Source organism: Hesperophylax consimilis, chromosome 6 (assembly GCF_061612785.1).
Source record: "Hesperophylax consimilis isolate HC1 chromosome 6, BYU_Hcon_1.0, whole genome shotgun sequence".
Classification (NCBI taxonomy): domain Eukaryota; kingdom Metazoa; phylum Arthropoda; class Insecta; order Trichoptera; family Limnephilidae; genus Hesperophylax; species Hesperophylax consimilis.
The window spans coordinates 12,178,798-12,196,597 of NC_142841.1; the positions used below are offsets into that span (position 1 = coordinate 12,178,798).

At 34.6% G+C, this 17,800-nt stretch overlaps 1 protein-coding gene across 1 annotated transcript; it reads left to right on the top strand.

Moving 5' to 3' along the window:
* Window positions 1-4,821: 4,821 nt before the first annotated feature.
* On the top strand, window positions 4,822-8,510 carry LOC149422952 (patched domain-containing protein 3-like). Its single transcript, XM_089632790.1, has one exon. It carries the CDS (start codon window positions 5,454-5,456, stop codon window positions 8,298-8,300), a length of 2,847 nt encoding a protein of 948 aa, XP_089488916.1. The 5' UTR covers window positions 4,822-5,453; the 3' UTR covers window positions 8,301-8,510.
* Window positions 8,511-17,800: the final 9,290 nt, after the last annotated feature.

Here is a 17,800-nt window from a genome sequence, read left to right on the forward strand (position 1 = left end):
TGATTGCTGAATTGCTGGTAACTTTATGTCCTAATCATTTTTTTTTAATTTTATTCTTTCTCTTCTCTCCCCTATTTGTTATTTTATACAAACTGTCCGAAGGTAAAGTGCGCTAACTTCGGGAGGTGATTCTACATGATGGTAGATACAAAAAAGATTAAAAATTTTTTTTTTTACATTCCATATGTTTATTTACACATACAACATTATTTATCCATTGAAGAATATTTATTATCCCATACAGACGATTCATCTGTTTAACCTAAAAACTACTTTAAAACGTTGGAATTTAGAAAAAACGTTTTAAACGTTTTAAACGTTTTTACGTTTTCACGTAGAATCACCCCCCCCCCCCCCCCCCCCCCCCGATGTGTGATGATGACTTCATACATAAAGTAGACTACAATATCTCAAACAGTGTTGCCAAGTTAGCATATTATATGCTAAATTTGGCATAATTACTCCATGTTTAGCATAACTATTATGCTTTTAGCATATAGCATATTTATTTGGCTTATTTTTACAGAAACATAAAAATAGTAAAAAACAATTAATCTAACCTAACCAAAATGATATCGATTGAAATACTGATGTCTCAATGGAGAAACATAGTTCACATTAAATGGGAATCCTTGATTTCCACTGTAGAGTTTTGGAATGAAGTCATGCAATATAAAGATGCAGCTAATAATAACCTATACGGTGATTTATGTCTGTTTGCAATGTCTATTTTAACATTGCCGCATTCAAAAGCGGACATTGAACGTGTATTTAGCCAAATGAGTCTGGTCAAAACAAAACTCCGAAATCGTTTGGCGGTGAGAACCCTGAATGCCATTTTGTACGTGAGATTTGGCCTAAAGAGAGCAGGAAAGTGCTGTTATTCTTAAACTGTTCCTGACGAAGTACTACGCTGCATTGGGACCAAAGAAAGTTACGACTCCGTCTCTCAGCCTTCCACATCAGCTGCTGTTAATGAAGAAGAAGAAGATGAAGATGAAGATATTGATATTTTATTTCACTGATTTTATTTCTAAATTAAATTTATGTTAGCTTTTTTTTGGCATTTTTTAAAGTAATTTAGAATTTTTCTGGCATATTTTTCCCATCACTCTATTTCTCAACAAATACTAAATTAAATTTATGTTGGCTTTTTTTTTGGCATTTTTTAAAGTAATTTAGCATTTTTCTGGCATATTATTCCCATCACTCTAGCATATTTTGAAGTAGTTGAGCTGGCAACACTGATCTCAAAACCGGCCATGATAATTAATAGTTATCTTAATTAATGATAAACTTAATTCAAATCAAATGATTCCACAACCAGCCAATGATGAAAGCACTCATGTAATAGATTTTCTACCACTCTGTGACTTCCATCAATATAACAACATAGTTAACTTAAACAAATGCGTTCTCGATCTAGTAATAAGCTATTTGAACTGTGCGTTACAGCCCTGTTATACTCCCTGTAGAGGTGCAGGGTTTTAGGCATGTAGGGATGTAGGGGTGTAGGGATGTAGGGGTGTAGGGATGTAGGGGTGTAGAGGTGTAGGCATGTAGGGATATCGGATGTAGGGATGTAGAGATGTAGACACGTAAGGAAGTAGGTGTGTAGGGAGGTAGAATGAAGTGATGTAGGGATGTAGTTATGTAGACACGTAAGGTAGGTAGGTGTGTACGGAGGTAGCATGAAGGGATGTAGGGGTGTAGGGATGTAGGGGTGTAGGGGTGTAGTCATGTAGGGATATCGGATGTAGGGGTGTAGGGATGTAGGGGTGTAGGCATGTAGGTATATCGGATGTAGGGGTGTAGGGATGTAGGGGTGTAGGGATGTAGGGGTGTAGAGATGTAGGCATGTAGGGATATCGGATGTAGGGGTGTAGAGATGTAGACACGTAAGGAAGTAGGTGTGTAGGGAGGTAGAATGAAGTGATGTAGGGATGTAGTTATGTAGACACGTAAGGTAGGTAGGTGTGTACGGAGGTAGCATGAAGGAATGTAGGGATGTAAGGATGTGGCAGATTTATAGACTGTTTTTTTTTTGCGTAATTTTGTTATTTAATTAGTGCGACAATGCCTGGATTTGCCAACAAAGAAAAGGCAGATAGTCATTATATTGTGTACGGGCTTCATGATGGAAACACAAACGCCACCCGCCGGGAATATGCACATTGTTTTCCAAATCGAAATTTGACTAACACTTATTCTAGTGTGTTGGGAAATATTAAAAATTCTACTCCCTTGAGAGCTAGTTGTGATAGATCGTTCTTCCATGGTGCAAATGATAGTTTTATGGTTCTGTCGACCGCTGCCAAATTTGGAGAACAACCTGAAGGAAAGGATTTGGAGCCCATCTTAAAATGGATGATATCTTCGGTGAGTCCTTCGTTTTTATGTAGGTATTTTGATGACTGGATGAAAATATTATTACGCCGCCTGCAGAGTGAATTTTTGCAATCAACCCTTTTTGTTATAGGGAATTAATTATTCCCTGATGGTCTGTGTGATTTACAAAACCAGATCATCACCAACCCTGTATAAATGGAATGAAAAATAAATACCTTTGCTAATGTAACTACTTGATTAAGTGATACAACAATGAATTAAGTATTGCGCCAATCTGATTTTTAGTATTATTTTTCAGTACAATATGATAATATCGTATAAATATAATAATATCAATTGTTAGTAGGGAACAGATTGTATGATAATTATCGCTTCCGCTTCACGTTAAATCCTAATCAGAGAGTCACAAGTAAAAATATTAAAAAAAGTTATTTGGTGCCGTGGACCCCTTAACAAAAGAAAATGTAATTTGTTGCCATGGACATCTGAACAAAAAGTCGACCACCTTTAGACTAACTCCGTATTCGCTGAAAGCAACCCGAGCATAATCTGCGAAGTATTTTTCGATCAGGGGTTTCGGCCACCCTACACTATACTATAATACACGGCCATACTCCACGATCCACAAACTGACGGACATCTGCTAATATCGGATAAACAATATATTCAAATCTGCCTAATTCCTACAACAGAACGGCGCGCTATATCAACAACAGATATCCACTCAGTCAGTACCCAGTGTTGCCAACGGATCTTGGTCTAATGTCGCCGTTTTTCAAACATTTAGTAGCCTAATGTAGCCGAACATCAGTTGCAGTAATTCTGCCCACATATTCCCCACAAATATTCTATATCCCCCTTTTATTATTCGAAATCCATGGGGGGGGTGGGTTGTTACAGAATTTAGGTAAAACATAATTCCCCACAAAAATGTTTCAAAATAAGTACTCCCCACAAAATATTTGAAATCCATGTGGGGGGGGGTTGTTACAGAACTTCGCCTTTTTTTAGATTTTTACGTCGCCGATTCTCGTTCTGAGTAGCCTAAATGGCGATAAATCGCCTTCGTTGGCAACACTGTCAGTACCAAAGATATCTAATATCTTTGGTCAGTACCAGTCAGTACCATGTCAGTTGTCAGTACGCAGCTGTCAAAATTCAAAGTTTTTCATTGGATATTAACCTGATGACGTTTTAGACCACAGAGATTACCGAGTATTTTATTCGGTTCACTTTTTGGCCGAAGTTTAACCCCATGGGATATACTCAGTCAGACAGGGCGATTTTAGTTGATCAACTGATTAATTTATTGTTTTTGTGTTTAATTCGTAGAACTCCATTTAATTTTTTTATAAATTTAATTTAGATTAAATTTGATAATATTATTATTAAGTTCTGCAAGTGTTTTAGTTTTTTATTATTGTGACAGCTGTTTCGGCTTACAGTTTGAAAATGGCCTTGTAAGCCGAAACAGCTGTCACAATAATAAAAAACTAAAACACTTGCAGAACTTAATAATAATATTATCAAATTTAATCTAAATTAAATTTATAAAAAAAAAAAAAAAAAAAAAAAAAAATGATCAACTGATGTTGAATGACACTTGAAAGTTTGACGTCGACGCTTGTCAAAGAAATAGACTGTTTCTATGGTTTTGAGCAGTGATGCCATACAAAAAACAAAAACTCTTGAAGCAAGAGATCGATATGTCACTAACTAAAAATCAAGCCATACTCCGGATACATGGACGTTGGCAAGGGGGGCACAAAAAAGGGAAAAAGTAATTTGTAACTGGCGCTAAAACTAAAAATCTGTTTTTTTTTTTAATAAATGTGTAAATAAGTGTCAGATACATCTCGCTTAGGCTCGAGAGGTCCAACCCCGGGGTTGAGGGCCCTGGCCAGGAACCGATTTTAATAATTAATATAATAAATTCACACAGGAGGCCCCGATGGGAAATAAAGTCCTTAAGGCATAATATGTCATCTTTGGGGATACTGTAAGAATGGTACACATTGAGGATACAGAACTCATAAAATAATGAATCAAATTTTCCATAGGGTCCCAACGTAGGAGGAGGCCCCAGCCAGATTCCAAAATGATACACATTGAGGACACAGAACCCGGGAAAAATATTTCAAGCTCGTGTGTAAGTAGAAAATGTTGCTTGTGCAATGATGGAGTACTTAGCTAGCAGTGGTTTGAAGTCGCGACGCCTGGATGGGAATTCGATGCATTTATCCATTTAAAAGTAAGTAATAATAATAGGGGGCAATAAAACCTACCCACACAATTTACTCAAGCTGAACTGAGTTCACAAAAAATATTAGGTCTTTTATACCAAGATGTATTGTAGTGTTTCATTTACGGGACATTTTTAAGCTGAAACCGAGAGCCGAGATACATACGCGTGAAGACACTGGCTATTGTCCTACTATCTTGTTTACACGCGAACAACGCGGCCGGGTGTGGTTGTAAAGATAACTGGCGACATTGTCCTGCGGAGATAACTTGCCCGTCTATCTCTGGGACAATGTTTTGGTTCATTGTCCTGTTCTCACTACTGTTCACGGCAGTTCACACTAGGACAGTGGATCTAAAGCTGGGAAGAAGACAGTATCGAACCGTCTTCGTGTGATCCCTGCAAAGGGTACATCAAACTATTGATGCAATTTTTTTTTTTTATATTTCAACGCAATACTAATATCTATGCTCTTTGGAATCCCGGAGTGAACACTACAGTGACTACAGCCCTTGACATTTTTTGTTTGAATTTTGACGTTTACAAAATAATTTAAATTTATTATCTGTTTATTTTTTATCAATTTTCATTGAAATCTAAGTAGACGATCGCCTTGAGTTTTAATTTGAATTTAGTTTTAATATTTGAACAGTAAATTTTGTGCTCATTCGCCTACTTATGTTCGGTGATCTTTGATTTTTTATTAATCTCTAATTGACATTCATTGAGACCCATTGTCTGAATCAACTTGTTCTGGTTTGATGTTGAGATTGCCCTCTAACCTAAATTATCGTGTTAGTAAAGTGACGATAAACCAGTGATTACAGTGCTAAAACGTGTGTGCTCTGTGACAGTTGAAGAAATGGAAGCTATTAAGTCAGGGTGGAATAAAATAACAATGTCAATTGTGCATTGTGTTGAAAAGTGTTTTTACAAATTGGGAGTTTTAGTAGCTATACATCCCTGGCGAACAGTAGCTTTAAGTTGGCTCTTTGTTGCCATAAGCAGTTTGGGATTGTTGACATTTTATCAAGAACAACATCCCCTAAAACTATGGGTTCCTACGGATTCAGATTTCGCAAGAGACACGAATTGGTTATTTGATAAATTTCACATAGGATATAGACCCCAATATATTCTGGCAGTAGCTCCCAATGTGCTGAACCCGTTGGTTCTAACAGAACTAGCAAAAATAAACAAGCGTATAGAGGATATTGAAGCTGAAGTTAATGATAAAATATTAACTTGGACGGACATTTGTTTTAAAGTTCCAATTATAAGCATGCATATTCTGAATAATAGGAAGCGAAGATCGCCTGCCATTAATTCTTCAATTTTAACAGGAAGCCTGTTTGACGATGACTTCTTCACGGATAGTGGTGCACCGGTACCTTCGAACAAAACATTTGACCCGAGCGTCGACCTGGATCCAAGTTTTTACTGCAGTATTTTAGAAGGCTTCGAATTGGGATGCCTTCAAAAGAGTTTACTAGATCTTTGGAAGTACAATATCAGTGTAATATCTGGTTTAAGTCAGAAAGATATAATCGATAAGGTAAACACAACATCCATCAGTCCAGTGCTGGGTCACAATATGGAATACACCAGTACTCTGGGTGGAGTTGAGAAGGATGATGCTGGGATGATTGTATCTGCCAAATCTCTACTCCTCGTTTGGCTGGTCCACGTGAACTTCTCCCGCGTGGACATGGACAAGACTGGAAATCTGGCAGGAACCGAGGAGTGGGCATCGGAGACTTCGCTGGCTTGGGAGCAAAAATTTTTGGATGTTATGCATAATGTATCTCACAATGTGACAGGTTTGAATATTTATTTTGAAGCAGGTAGAAGTTATGGAGATTTGAGCGGAGAAACAATGTTCCAAGATATGGATAGGCTTTCTCTAGGAATCACCATGATGTTTATTTACATACAGTTGATTCTCTCTAAGTTTAGTTGGGTAGAGATGAGGTTCACGCTGGGGAGTGTGGGTCTCTTGTGTGTCGGTATGGCTCTGTTGGTATCTTGCGGACTATGCTCTCTGATGGGGATTCCTTTTGGACCCGTTCACTCGTCCCTTCCGTTTCTGCTGATGGGACTTGGGATAGATGACATGTTTGTCATGAAGGCTTGCTGGGATCAACTCACAGAATCTGACAAACGTCTCCCGCTTCCCAAGCAGGTTGGTTTGATGCTCCAACATGCCGGGGTGTCTATAGTGATTACGTCGTTCACTGACATTGTTGCTTTCCTAGTTGGATCCATTACTATTTTGCCTTCCTTACAGTCCTTCTGTTTATACGCAGCTGTGGGGGTTTTCTTTATATTTGTCTTTTCAGTTACCTTTTACGTGGCTATATTTGTATTGGATGAGAGAAGGATGCGTGACAAACGAAATGGTGTACTTTTTTGCATCAAACACCCAAATTATATTGTGAGAGAATCTAAGAAATCCATATCTCAAGTGGTAATTCACCAGCTCTACTCTAAGGTGATGTTTACTAAACCAATGAAGATATTAGTGATATTATTTACTATAATTATGACAGGATTTAGCTTGGAAGCATTATTTAGATTAGAGCAGAGGTTTGATCCCGCGTGGTTCATTCCTGAAAATACTTACTATAAAGCCTTTTTAGACGAGCGTCAGTTATATTATCCTGAAATGGGCAATGAGGCATTTGTGTATATTGGCGCAATCAATTACACGCAGGAATTACCAAAGATATTTGCCTTAGTAAATAGTCTAAATAACGAATCAGATATTTTGCATTCTGTCGATGCCTGGACAGTGCCTTTCAGAACTTATGTTCTCACAAATTTCGATATAGATATTCAAAACACAAAATTAAGCGATGGAAAATGGAATCTATATCTTTCTAAATTTCTGTTCAGTCCATCGGGAGCGCAATACCAAAGTCGGTTTCGTTTCATCGATGATATTATCTGTGGAAAGCCAGCCCCACCCGTTTCTGTCTCCACGATAGAATTCAGGTTCAAAAAGTTTTCAGGGCCAAAGGTATATTTACCGGCAATGCATCGAGTCAAGCAAATAGTCAGAGAAGCTAATTTCACAACCGGAGACCAATTCGCCACAGTTTGGGCAAAAGTGTTTGCTAATTGGGTTTCTGATGAAATCATTGATCTGGAAGTGGAGCGGAATTTAGAACTGGCCTTGGTATGTGTGATGGCATGTACTGTTGTTTTGATAACGGACATTCAGATGTGTTTCTGGATATTTGCTTGTGTGTTGCTGACTCTGGTGAATGTGTGTGGGTGGATGCAGCGCTGGGGCTTGACTGTGGATATAGTGTCATGCGTAGGGCTGGAGCTAGCTGTGGGGCTCTGCGTGGACTATGCTGCCCATGTGGGGCACACCTTCCTCACAGTCCAGGGCACCCGACAGGAAAGAGCCTTCAACACGGTCACCTCCATCGGGGCTGCAGTTCTCTACGGCGGTGGTTCCACCATGCTTGCCCTCTCTGTCCTGAGTACTTCTAAAACATACATTTTTAAATCGTTTTTCAAGATATTTTTCTTGGTGATAATATTCGGGCTGTTTCATGGCATTGTATTTTTGCCAGTTATTCTAAGTCTTATAGGACCCGAAGCCTATAAGAAGAAAACTGATAAATCAATTAGAAATAGAGATTCAGAAAAACATTTAGGCATTCATGAAGAATTAGAGACAGTCAATTTAGATAAGTAGGTTTTATTTAGAATATTATAATAGCTGATTTTGTGTGTCAACTTGTTACACATTTTGTCAATACATATTATGTTTTTCATTTCATTTTCCGATTCAAGTATCCATAATACTACAGCGCCTGATAAACTCCTTATATTAAGGACGGGTTGTTTCGGAGAATCTGAATAATTCATCAAATTTCAACGTTCATTTTCAAGTTCTGTTTTTATTTCAGTTTTGTCAAGCAACTAGCCTACAATGATATAAAAACAGAACTTGAATAAGTCTTTCACAGAACCCGAAAATGAACGTTGAAATTTGATGAATTGTTCAAATTCTCCGAAACAACCCGTCCTTAGTGAATATAATTTTTGTATTTCATATAGAATTCAATTTTTTATTGCTATGATTTCTCCTTCGAAACTCTAGTTGGAAATCACCTGCAAACGACATTTCATTCATTTTGTGTTATCAATATAAGTATATACTTGTATTATATTGGTAATAATTATGAAGATATGTAATAATGAAGAGAAGGTGCCTTATTAATGCTCAATTTTCAATTTTTGAATGATTGTATATAATATACATAGTAATATTATAAAATTAAGCAAAACCTTTTCAATAACATTGCAGTAGATATAATAACTGATTTAATGTTTTGTAGTGGTTCTAAGTTCTCAAAGATGAAAAATGGTACACTATTTTTATACATTGTTATTCTTTGAACAGTAATGATTATTTATTTTTTAAATGTGCAGGTAGGTAATGCCAATGATTAAATAAAATAACTAAGGCAATCCGCAGACGAAAGACTAGTTGTGAGCATAAAAATTCATTACGGTAAATGGAGATGGGCACACGAGCTATGCAACACTGCAGAAAGCCTTTTTTGAAATTTGTTTGAATTTTCAAATAGTTTCCAACTGTTGCCGCAACTAAGTTTCTTGTCTGCCAAGCTGCCTAAGAAGGTAATACCAAAGATTTTAAAATTTCCATGACAATATGTATTCAATTTTAGATATTTTGGTTTTATTTCCTTTCGGTATTTTGGATTGCTAATTAATATTATTAATTATTCAATCTAGAATAAAAAAAATCTCCCTCCTCTACAGCTTGTGAGATGTTGATTCAGAGTCGTCTAATTAATATTATAATTTCATAAACCTCGATTTTATTGTGGCCCTGTAATCAAAATATAAGTTTTATCAAACAGGTTGTGTTATGATCTAATTATATTATATACTTATGTACCTACTTGCAACGTGAACTTTGATGAAACTAAAATGTTGTTATTGTAAGAAAATATTTTAATACTCATAAATAATGATGGCGCCAGACATTGACGTAGATGTTATGGTACGCTTTTTCAAAAACAGACATTTCTTTTTGTTGGATTGAGGCATTTTGGATATCTTTCTATTCTATTTCTCGATATTTATGGAAGTTAAAAGGACTAGTTGTTCTTCCAGTTTCTGTGCTCTTACCATAAAATAAAGAAGACCACAAGTAATGCTTTGTGATCCATATATTTGCTCAATCGGGGCTTAAATTTGCAATACAAAACTTTGTTTATGAAATTCAAATGGGATGGAGATCTACGACGCCAGGTGGGTGTAAGTGAGACAGAAGGCTGGGCTATTGAGCTAAAAGGAACTTTTGTTTCCATGCAAATTTGTATGGAAGGCACTTCTAGTTTTCTTCTTTATTCAATGGCTCTTACCCTGATTTATCTTACTAAGAACTTTGTAACCTTCATGCAATTATAAATAATATGATATCGGATATAATATATAAATGTAACATTCTAAAATTCAAAAATGTATAATTCTATTGTTGTTACATTTTCAGTTCATGTATAAATTAATTTATGCCACCATTCTTAACCTTTCCTTATCTGTGGTGTGTATTTACTACAAATTGCTTCTAATAACTTTAATAACTCTATAGATTTTAGGTATTCCTCCGTTATAGATTTATGCACTGAATTAAAAAATAATATTTTACATAGTTTTCAAATTCAATAAAAAATCAGGAACAAATACACCAATACAATCAATCGTGTGACACTGTTACGCGAAGAGTGTGCCAAGAAATGACACGCTATTGATGTCCCGCTTTAGTTCGATATGCGGGAACATGAGAAATCCACACGTCCGCAGTTGTATTTTGATTTAGACCATCGATACCTACGACCGCATAGCTGAGTGTGTGCCAGCCGCCAGCCAGTCAGTCGCGGACTGTCAGATGTGGACCCCTCGCACGTTTTTTTAGCATCTGCCGATGGTTTTTTCATGTTTTCAGCAATTACATTACAATTTTTATATTGATATAAAATATAATAAACATAAACAATTAGCTATAAATATTTATATTTTTCCAATATTAAATCGCTTATTTTGAGATGTAAATTGACTACACAGCACCGAAACGCATGGATTTTTTTAGCACATTAAGGGAAAGGTTAAAATAGTTGGTGGTGTAATAGTCAACAAAGTTTCCTTCGAAGCAGTTGATCGGTTTTGATTATGTTTTTCAAATGTGATTTTGTCTGACCTAGTCTGATTCTTATGCCTGAAGTAATTTTATCCATTCTACTTATTTAATAATATTCTTTTTAAATGTCATCAAATCAGCAGGGCAATAAAGACCTCACGTGCCTCGTTAACAAGGGCTACTAGGAACTTGAGATTTACAGCTTTAAAATATTATTATTTGCTATAATATTATCATTAGCCTACTGAACTTTGTAGTTAGTTTAATAAACCTAGATACGTAATTATCATCTTGCGCTGCGTGTGCTTCTGAGATAAATAAGTGATTAATTTATCTATCGCCAGCTGAGGACTAATTTTCCAGTGTGCATGTAACACTAATTCATTTTAGCTGACTAACAAATTATGATTCAATCTTTTTTTAATAAGTGGTTACACAAGCTACTGATATAGACAGGATCTTCTAATCATGTCATTGTCAATATTAATTACCGATCCCATTGGCTTAGCAACAATATTTTCATAGTGAATGTAAATAAAATAAGCCATTTTCCACAATATTTGTGGTTTGCCCTCGTTTTCCATGTTATTGTCTTTTATGATTCATCAAAATTTTATTACAACATATCAGTAATTATTATTAATAACGATTTTAACAACAGATTTCTGGAAACCCGGTGACAACATTGGAAGGTTTTTTAAATTACTTAATCCACTGGATTGCTTTTGATAATATAAATGCGCCAATTTAAATGCCTCCGATTGCTTTATTGAAAAAAATTGCAAATTATCTCGTGATCTCAAAGCCTGCAAAAATGAAACAAGCAGTAAAATACAGGTTAACTCATTGGCTATATGGCATCATAACAAGTTTGTATGACTCCATGTAAAAATTCTATGTTATGTTTTTTTAATGTTAGCGAAAAATTAAAAAAATGATCGTCTGGATATCTCGAGCAATCGAGACAAAATTATTTATTTCGTGTGGTCGCTCCAGTGGTTAAAAATGAACTGAACAATTTCTCAAGCCAGGTTATTTTATAATGGACGGCTGACCTTCCACTGCACAGTAAATTAGCAGACTTCCAATCTACCATACTTAACCCAATTATCTCTTTCATAGTTATGTTCTATGCTACACTACTACATTGCTAACACTTCCTTTCCTGTATTTTTTACTCATTTTTATTGATAGAAGTCTTATTGGTACAGCAGTAAATTTTTATATTTAAGTCGTCAAATTAAGAAATTTTCACAAGCTCGTCGTTATAGTTAGTTATCGTCAGCTTTAATACCAAAGGATTTTTATTTGTTATCGGTGTATTAAAATAATAAAAAATGTATGTTATTCATTTATACTAATGTTTTCCTGTGATAATTACACCTCTTTGTCTTTCAACTTTTAAATTTACAGATAATAATGTAACCAATAATTAAGTTGGTAATATAATGGCCACAAATATTGTTGTCTCATCAGCCTAAATATGGAAATGCGTATAATCAATTGAATTTCCAATGACAATAATCTATTTTTGATATTAATTCATCAGTCAGGATGAATGGTGCAATTTTTTTGCTGTTATCATGTGTGATGGTTTTTAATGCATATCATGCACAATTTTTTTTTGTATCGTGACATTGAGGGCACAAAAATTATTTTATATATTTTCTGTAATATTATACCCTAGTTCAGTATAATCTATAAACATGACCTATTATTTATATTAATTTATAATTATGTAAGTAGACAAAATAAACATATTTTATACACATATTATGTTTCTCATTATTTCTTTATAGCATGTAATCTCTTGTTTATATTTACATTATCGTGGGGTAATTACTGAAACTAGGTAAATCTGAAATCAGTTTTTTCGAATTACACACAAAACTGTACCCTTACTTCCTCGCATGTGAATGTCATGGGGTTCAGAATTTCCTAGACAAAGTTCAACAAGGTTCCAAAAATAATCTAGATTGCTTTTAAAAGTGAGAATTTGAAAAGTTAATGGAATTTAATCTTTTCTGTGGTATGCAAAATTTGGTCCAGATAGCGTGAGGATGCAATTTCTAACAAGAAGAAAGATGAGTGAATTTTTCTCATGGTTCTAGAATGAGTAAGGTTAAAATTTGATTACATCTACGTAGTATAAATATTAGTTTACACATTTGTATCAAGGGCGGAGAGGTCGGAGGGTAGTTCAGGATCCTAAAAGTAACTATGTACTTACATAATTTGATTTAGATCAGTTAAGGGTGTAAGATTTGAGCACAGAAAACAGAGATATCGTCACCTCGTAAGTCCAATTTTTGGCTAAGTTGAAGTTTCTTCTACAAACATTTAAAAAAAAATCATTTTTAATTCTATTAAAAGCTCGTAACCCTAGGAATCATATTAGTCCATCTATTGCCTAATTTCAAAAGCTCGTAAGTAATTGTCCTTGAGAATTGGAATTAAAACCTTGCAAGCTCAGCTAGTCATAACAGAATCGTTGGCATGGTAGCAGCGACTGTCGATACCCTATTAAAATCCCGTTTTAGAAGTCAAATTGCAGTGGTAGGTGTTAACAAATGATAAATTTCGCAATAAAAAGGTAAGCAAGTTATTCTGTTTACAATTAATGACATATAATTTCAATATTTAGTCTATATAAGGTTGTTAAGAACTCTATATTTGTGAGGCAGAATGAGGCATTATTATTTGCAGGTTTATCATTATGTTATTTTTTAATTTTAATAAAACAAACTTAAACTGTTTATATGCCACCTCAGTTATTATCCCGACTTATTAAATCTATACAAAAAAAACTTGGTAAGTCCAGCCAAGATTCTTAAAAAGTTATATTAAGTCTTTTATTGAGCAAAATTAACTATATTTTGACACTAGCATAATGTCGGCAATACCATAAGCTTTCGAAACAATTTTTATTTTTATCTCTCAAAATAAGTTTTTTTGCTCTCAACATTTTTATAAAACAGACTTTTAGGAGGTCTTAATAGTAAGGTGACGATATGTATATTAAATTATAAAAATTATACATACGTAAATAGATATAAATAAATTAAATACATCCAGCCTACCCTGATGTAATATGTGTATTTATTTCGTACTTTTGTTTCTAAAACCCCAAAGTTCATAACATTGTGAAATATCACATTGCTACCACATATTGAATGTATGTGATTATAGCAGAGATGTGCAAAATGGGTACCAAAAACCATTTGAAATGCAAAATGGAAATGGGTCAAAATTTTTCCATTTGAAAATGCAAAATGCAAAATGGTTTTTAGAAAAGCATTTCAAATGCAAAATGCAAAATACCCATTTTCAAAATGCATTGAAAATGCAAAATGGTTTCTCAGGTCAAACAATTAAAATAATTATAGAATTTTTAAACAATTTTGTTATTTAACCCTCCGTCAGGCACACCTATGGGCTAACCGAAATCGGGCGCACCCGGCCTGAGAGGCCACCAATATATTTTTAGTCCCCACCTTCCACTATACTAATTCTAATACAAAATATTTGTCGAGTAGTCTTTACTAGGATCTATAGAAAGGAATTAAACCAAATATAACACAAAATAACCAGTTTATTAAACATTACCAACCATAAACTAAAATAAACAATTTTCCAAAAACAGTGTTCAAAATAATTGGTCAAATCGAGCTCCATAAAAGTACATAGTAAAAGTTTTAAAGTAATAAAAATTTAAAGGTAAGGTAAGTGGTAGTCTCTACTGACTGCAGCCGTAGCCAGATATGGACGATGAGGTTCCCAAATCAGCAGCCGAAAAACAAGTTTGGCACAGCGCGTTTACGTGGAGTAAACAGATCGGTTGATGAAAACCTAAACATTCGTAATTCGTCATCCTCCTAAATCCCGATTCAAACACGCATATTCCACACTTTTGCCTTTTTTGAGGTGTTGTAGGGGATGTGTTTTATTGGAAGCGAGTTTGCAACTGAATCGGCATTCCACTTGTATTCAGACTTCGCCGAGCTAGTTGTCCGATGTCGCTCTCATCGCCTAAATCTTCAACCAAAGCTGGATCTTCAGAAGCATCATCATCGAGAAGAAACGTCACCATATCATCAGCATCATTGCGTTGAGAGAGATCATTTTTTCTAGCCATTTCGGCAGAAACATATGTATATAAAATGCCTAAAACTGAAATTATAATTCAATCGGGCGCACTCTGCCTGAAAGGCCAGGGTCCAATACAGAACTTATTTCTCAAGATACTGATAAACTTCATACAGAACAGGCATAATTGAGTATAATGAACAACTGCAAATAAAAATATCCTGAAAAAAGTCACCTTCAAAATTGTGATGCAATCGGGCGCAAGCGGCCTGTGAAGCTGAGTGTAAGGTGTAAGTGAGCTGCGTAAAGACCGACGACTGACTGAAGACGGGCGCCATGTGAGGTTCCTAAAGTTAGGCGAGTAAAATGAGGGAAGGGTGGGGGGCCGCCTTTGAGAATTGGAGAGGGAAAAAATGTCTTTTGTTGGCCTCTGAGGCCGGCTGCGCCCGACGGAGGGTTAATAATGGACATCAATGTAGAACAAACATATTACATGATGGTAAATCCAAAAATACCACGACTACAGATTATGAAACCACAAAAAATTTGCGCGGGACTAATGTTGCCAACGTAAAAACATAGAAACTGCTATCTAACATTTAATATTACAGCGTAATGGCCATGTTCAGTATTTGAATCAGTATTTTTTGTAATGGTATCACTCAATTGACAAATGTAAATTATCTCTCATAGCGAGGTTGAGGACCGACTGATATTTGGTGCTTATGAAAAAAAGATGAGTGGAGATAGTAGGAAGAATGTTGCAAAAAAGCATTTAAAATGGAAAATGCATTGAGAAAAGCATTTAAAATGCAAAATGCAAAATGGTTTTTAAAAAAGCATTTAAAATGCAAAATGCAAAATACCCATTTTGCATTTTGCATTTCCATTTGAAATGGATTTATTTGAAATAAAGCACATCTCTGGATTATAGATTATATAAATATCAAATGATTGATAAGTAATAAATAATAATTGTAACATACATAGATAGTCATCTAATTATTGAGTAGGATTAAATGTATTCAATTGTGATTTTCGAAGTATTTCTTTTTTGATTTATTACAGATTTAACACATTGCTAACTAGTATCTAAGATTAAATTAATATTTTCTATGTTATCTGTGTGAAATCTAATAATTCTTTAATCCTATACATAGATGTAGATCTAATGTGTTTGATAAATAAATTAAAGGTTAATATTGAATTACTATGCTCTAAACCAGTGTTTCTCAACCTTATTTGTGCCATGCCCTAATTCAATACTTCCAAATTTTCCATTACCGTCTCCCCTAATGAAAAAAAAACGTCACCGATGGGAAAAGCTCTGCAGATGATTTCTCTTTCAGAGTCAAAAATATCTTAGTAAGTGCCACAACAGACGAGCAGCCAATAGATGACGACATCGCCAGCTCTGCAGTCACATCTCGGCAGTTTGCAGATTCCACACAAAAATCTCATTCACAACACACGGGACATTTTGAATTGCCCACCGATGGGGCATGCACCCCACATTGAGAAACACTATCTGAACATTATTCTGACAAATCTCCGGTTATATGAAAACTATATATCGAACGCATTACGTAACAGAACTCAAGTCGATTCCATACATATGGACATTGTTAAGGCCTTTGACAAAGTGTGTTATAAAATTCTCCTAGTTAAACTATGTAAACTCAATATTGATGGAAAACTATTAGACTGGTTTGCTAGCTATCTATCTGAGAGAGTTCTCTACTAGTAAAAAATAATTTGTTCTTTGCCAACCAATTTATAACTACCGGTAGTGTGCCAAAGGGCCCTCATTTAGGCCCAGTTTTGTATGTACTGTTTATAAACGATATTGTTCATACATTTGATAAAGATACTGATGTGTTACTTTTTGCAGACGGCTTAAAAATATTTTTAATTAATTAAAACCGCTGAAGATTGTATCTCTCTACAAAATAACTTAAACTTAATTGTTGTACTCTTAAAATAAATAAATGTCGTTCAATAAGATGTTATAAAATAAGTCAGCCAATTATTTATCCATATGAATTTAATAACTCAACCCTTACCTCGAGCTGTCAAAGAAATTAATGATTTCTACACTAAATTAAACTTTATATTCCATATAAATTCTATATTTTGTTACCAAATCTGCCAATAATTACTTTGTAAACTCTCCAATTCAAAGGCTTCATACACTTGGAAACAAATATAGTTCAATCGATGTCTATCATTTCCAATCGGTTTCCAAATTTAAAACCAAAATATTAGAACTTTTAAATTAAAACAATAAACATCTAGCTATTGCACTTCTTATTGAATTATTTCTTCAAGATTGACAAAACAGGCTTATACCTACAAACTATCATGTTTAGATTTGTTTTTTGCTTGGTTTTATATGTCTAAAGGTTAATGTTATATTATTGCTTTACTATTCTTTATTTAGAATCTTCACAATATTTTTTTTTATATAAACTATGTAAAATGGCTGACCGATCGCCCTCGATTTAGCAGGCCACTACAACCAGTCAAATGCAGTATATCTGTTAACAATACTACCAATAATTATTTCGTTAGCTTTCTAACTCAAAGGCCTCATACACTATGTGTCGTATTGTATCATGTTACTGCTGCCACTACCTAGCATTTACATTATTTTTTAACTAATTTAAGTCTGTATAACTTAGGAGTAAGAATATTCTTATTTTTGTACTATTTACTTGCTGTTATTATATGGATATGGTTATATGTATTTTTTCTATTATTTTTGTGAACTTGCAATCTTCAGAATATTACTTTTTTATGAACTATGTATGTAAAAGCCCAATGGGCGTATAAATAAATAAATAAAATAAACACAATTTATAATAAGGGAATGAAAATGCTTGGCTTTGTAGCGAGAGCTACGATATTTATCTAGAACACTCCAAACGCAATGCGAAGTG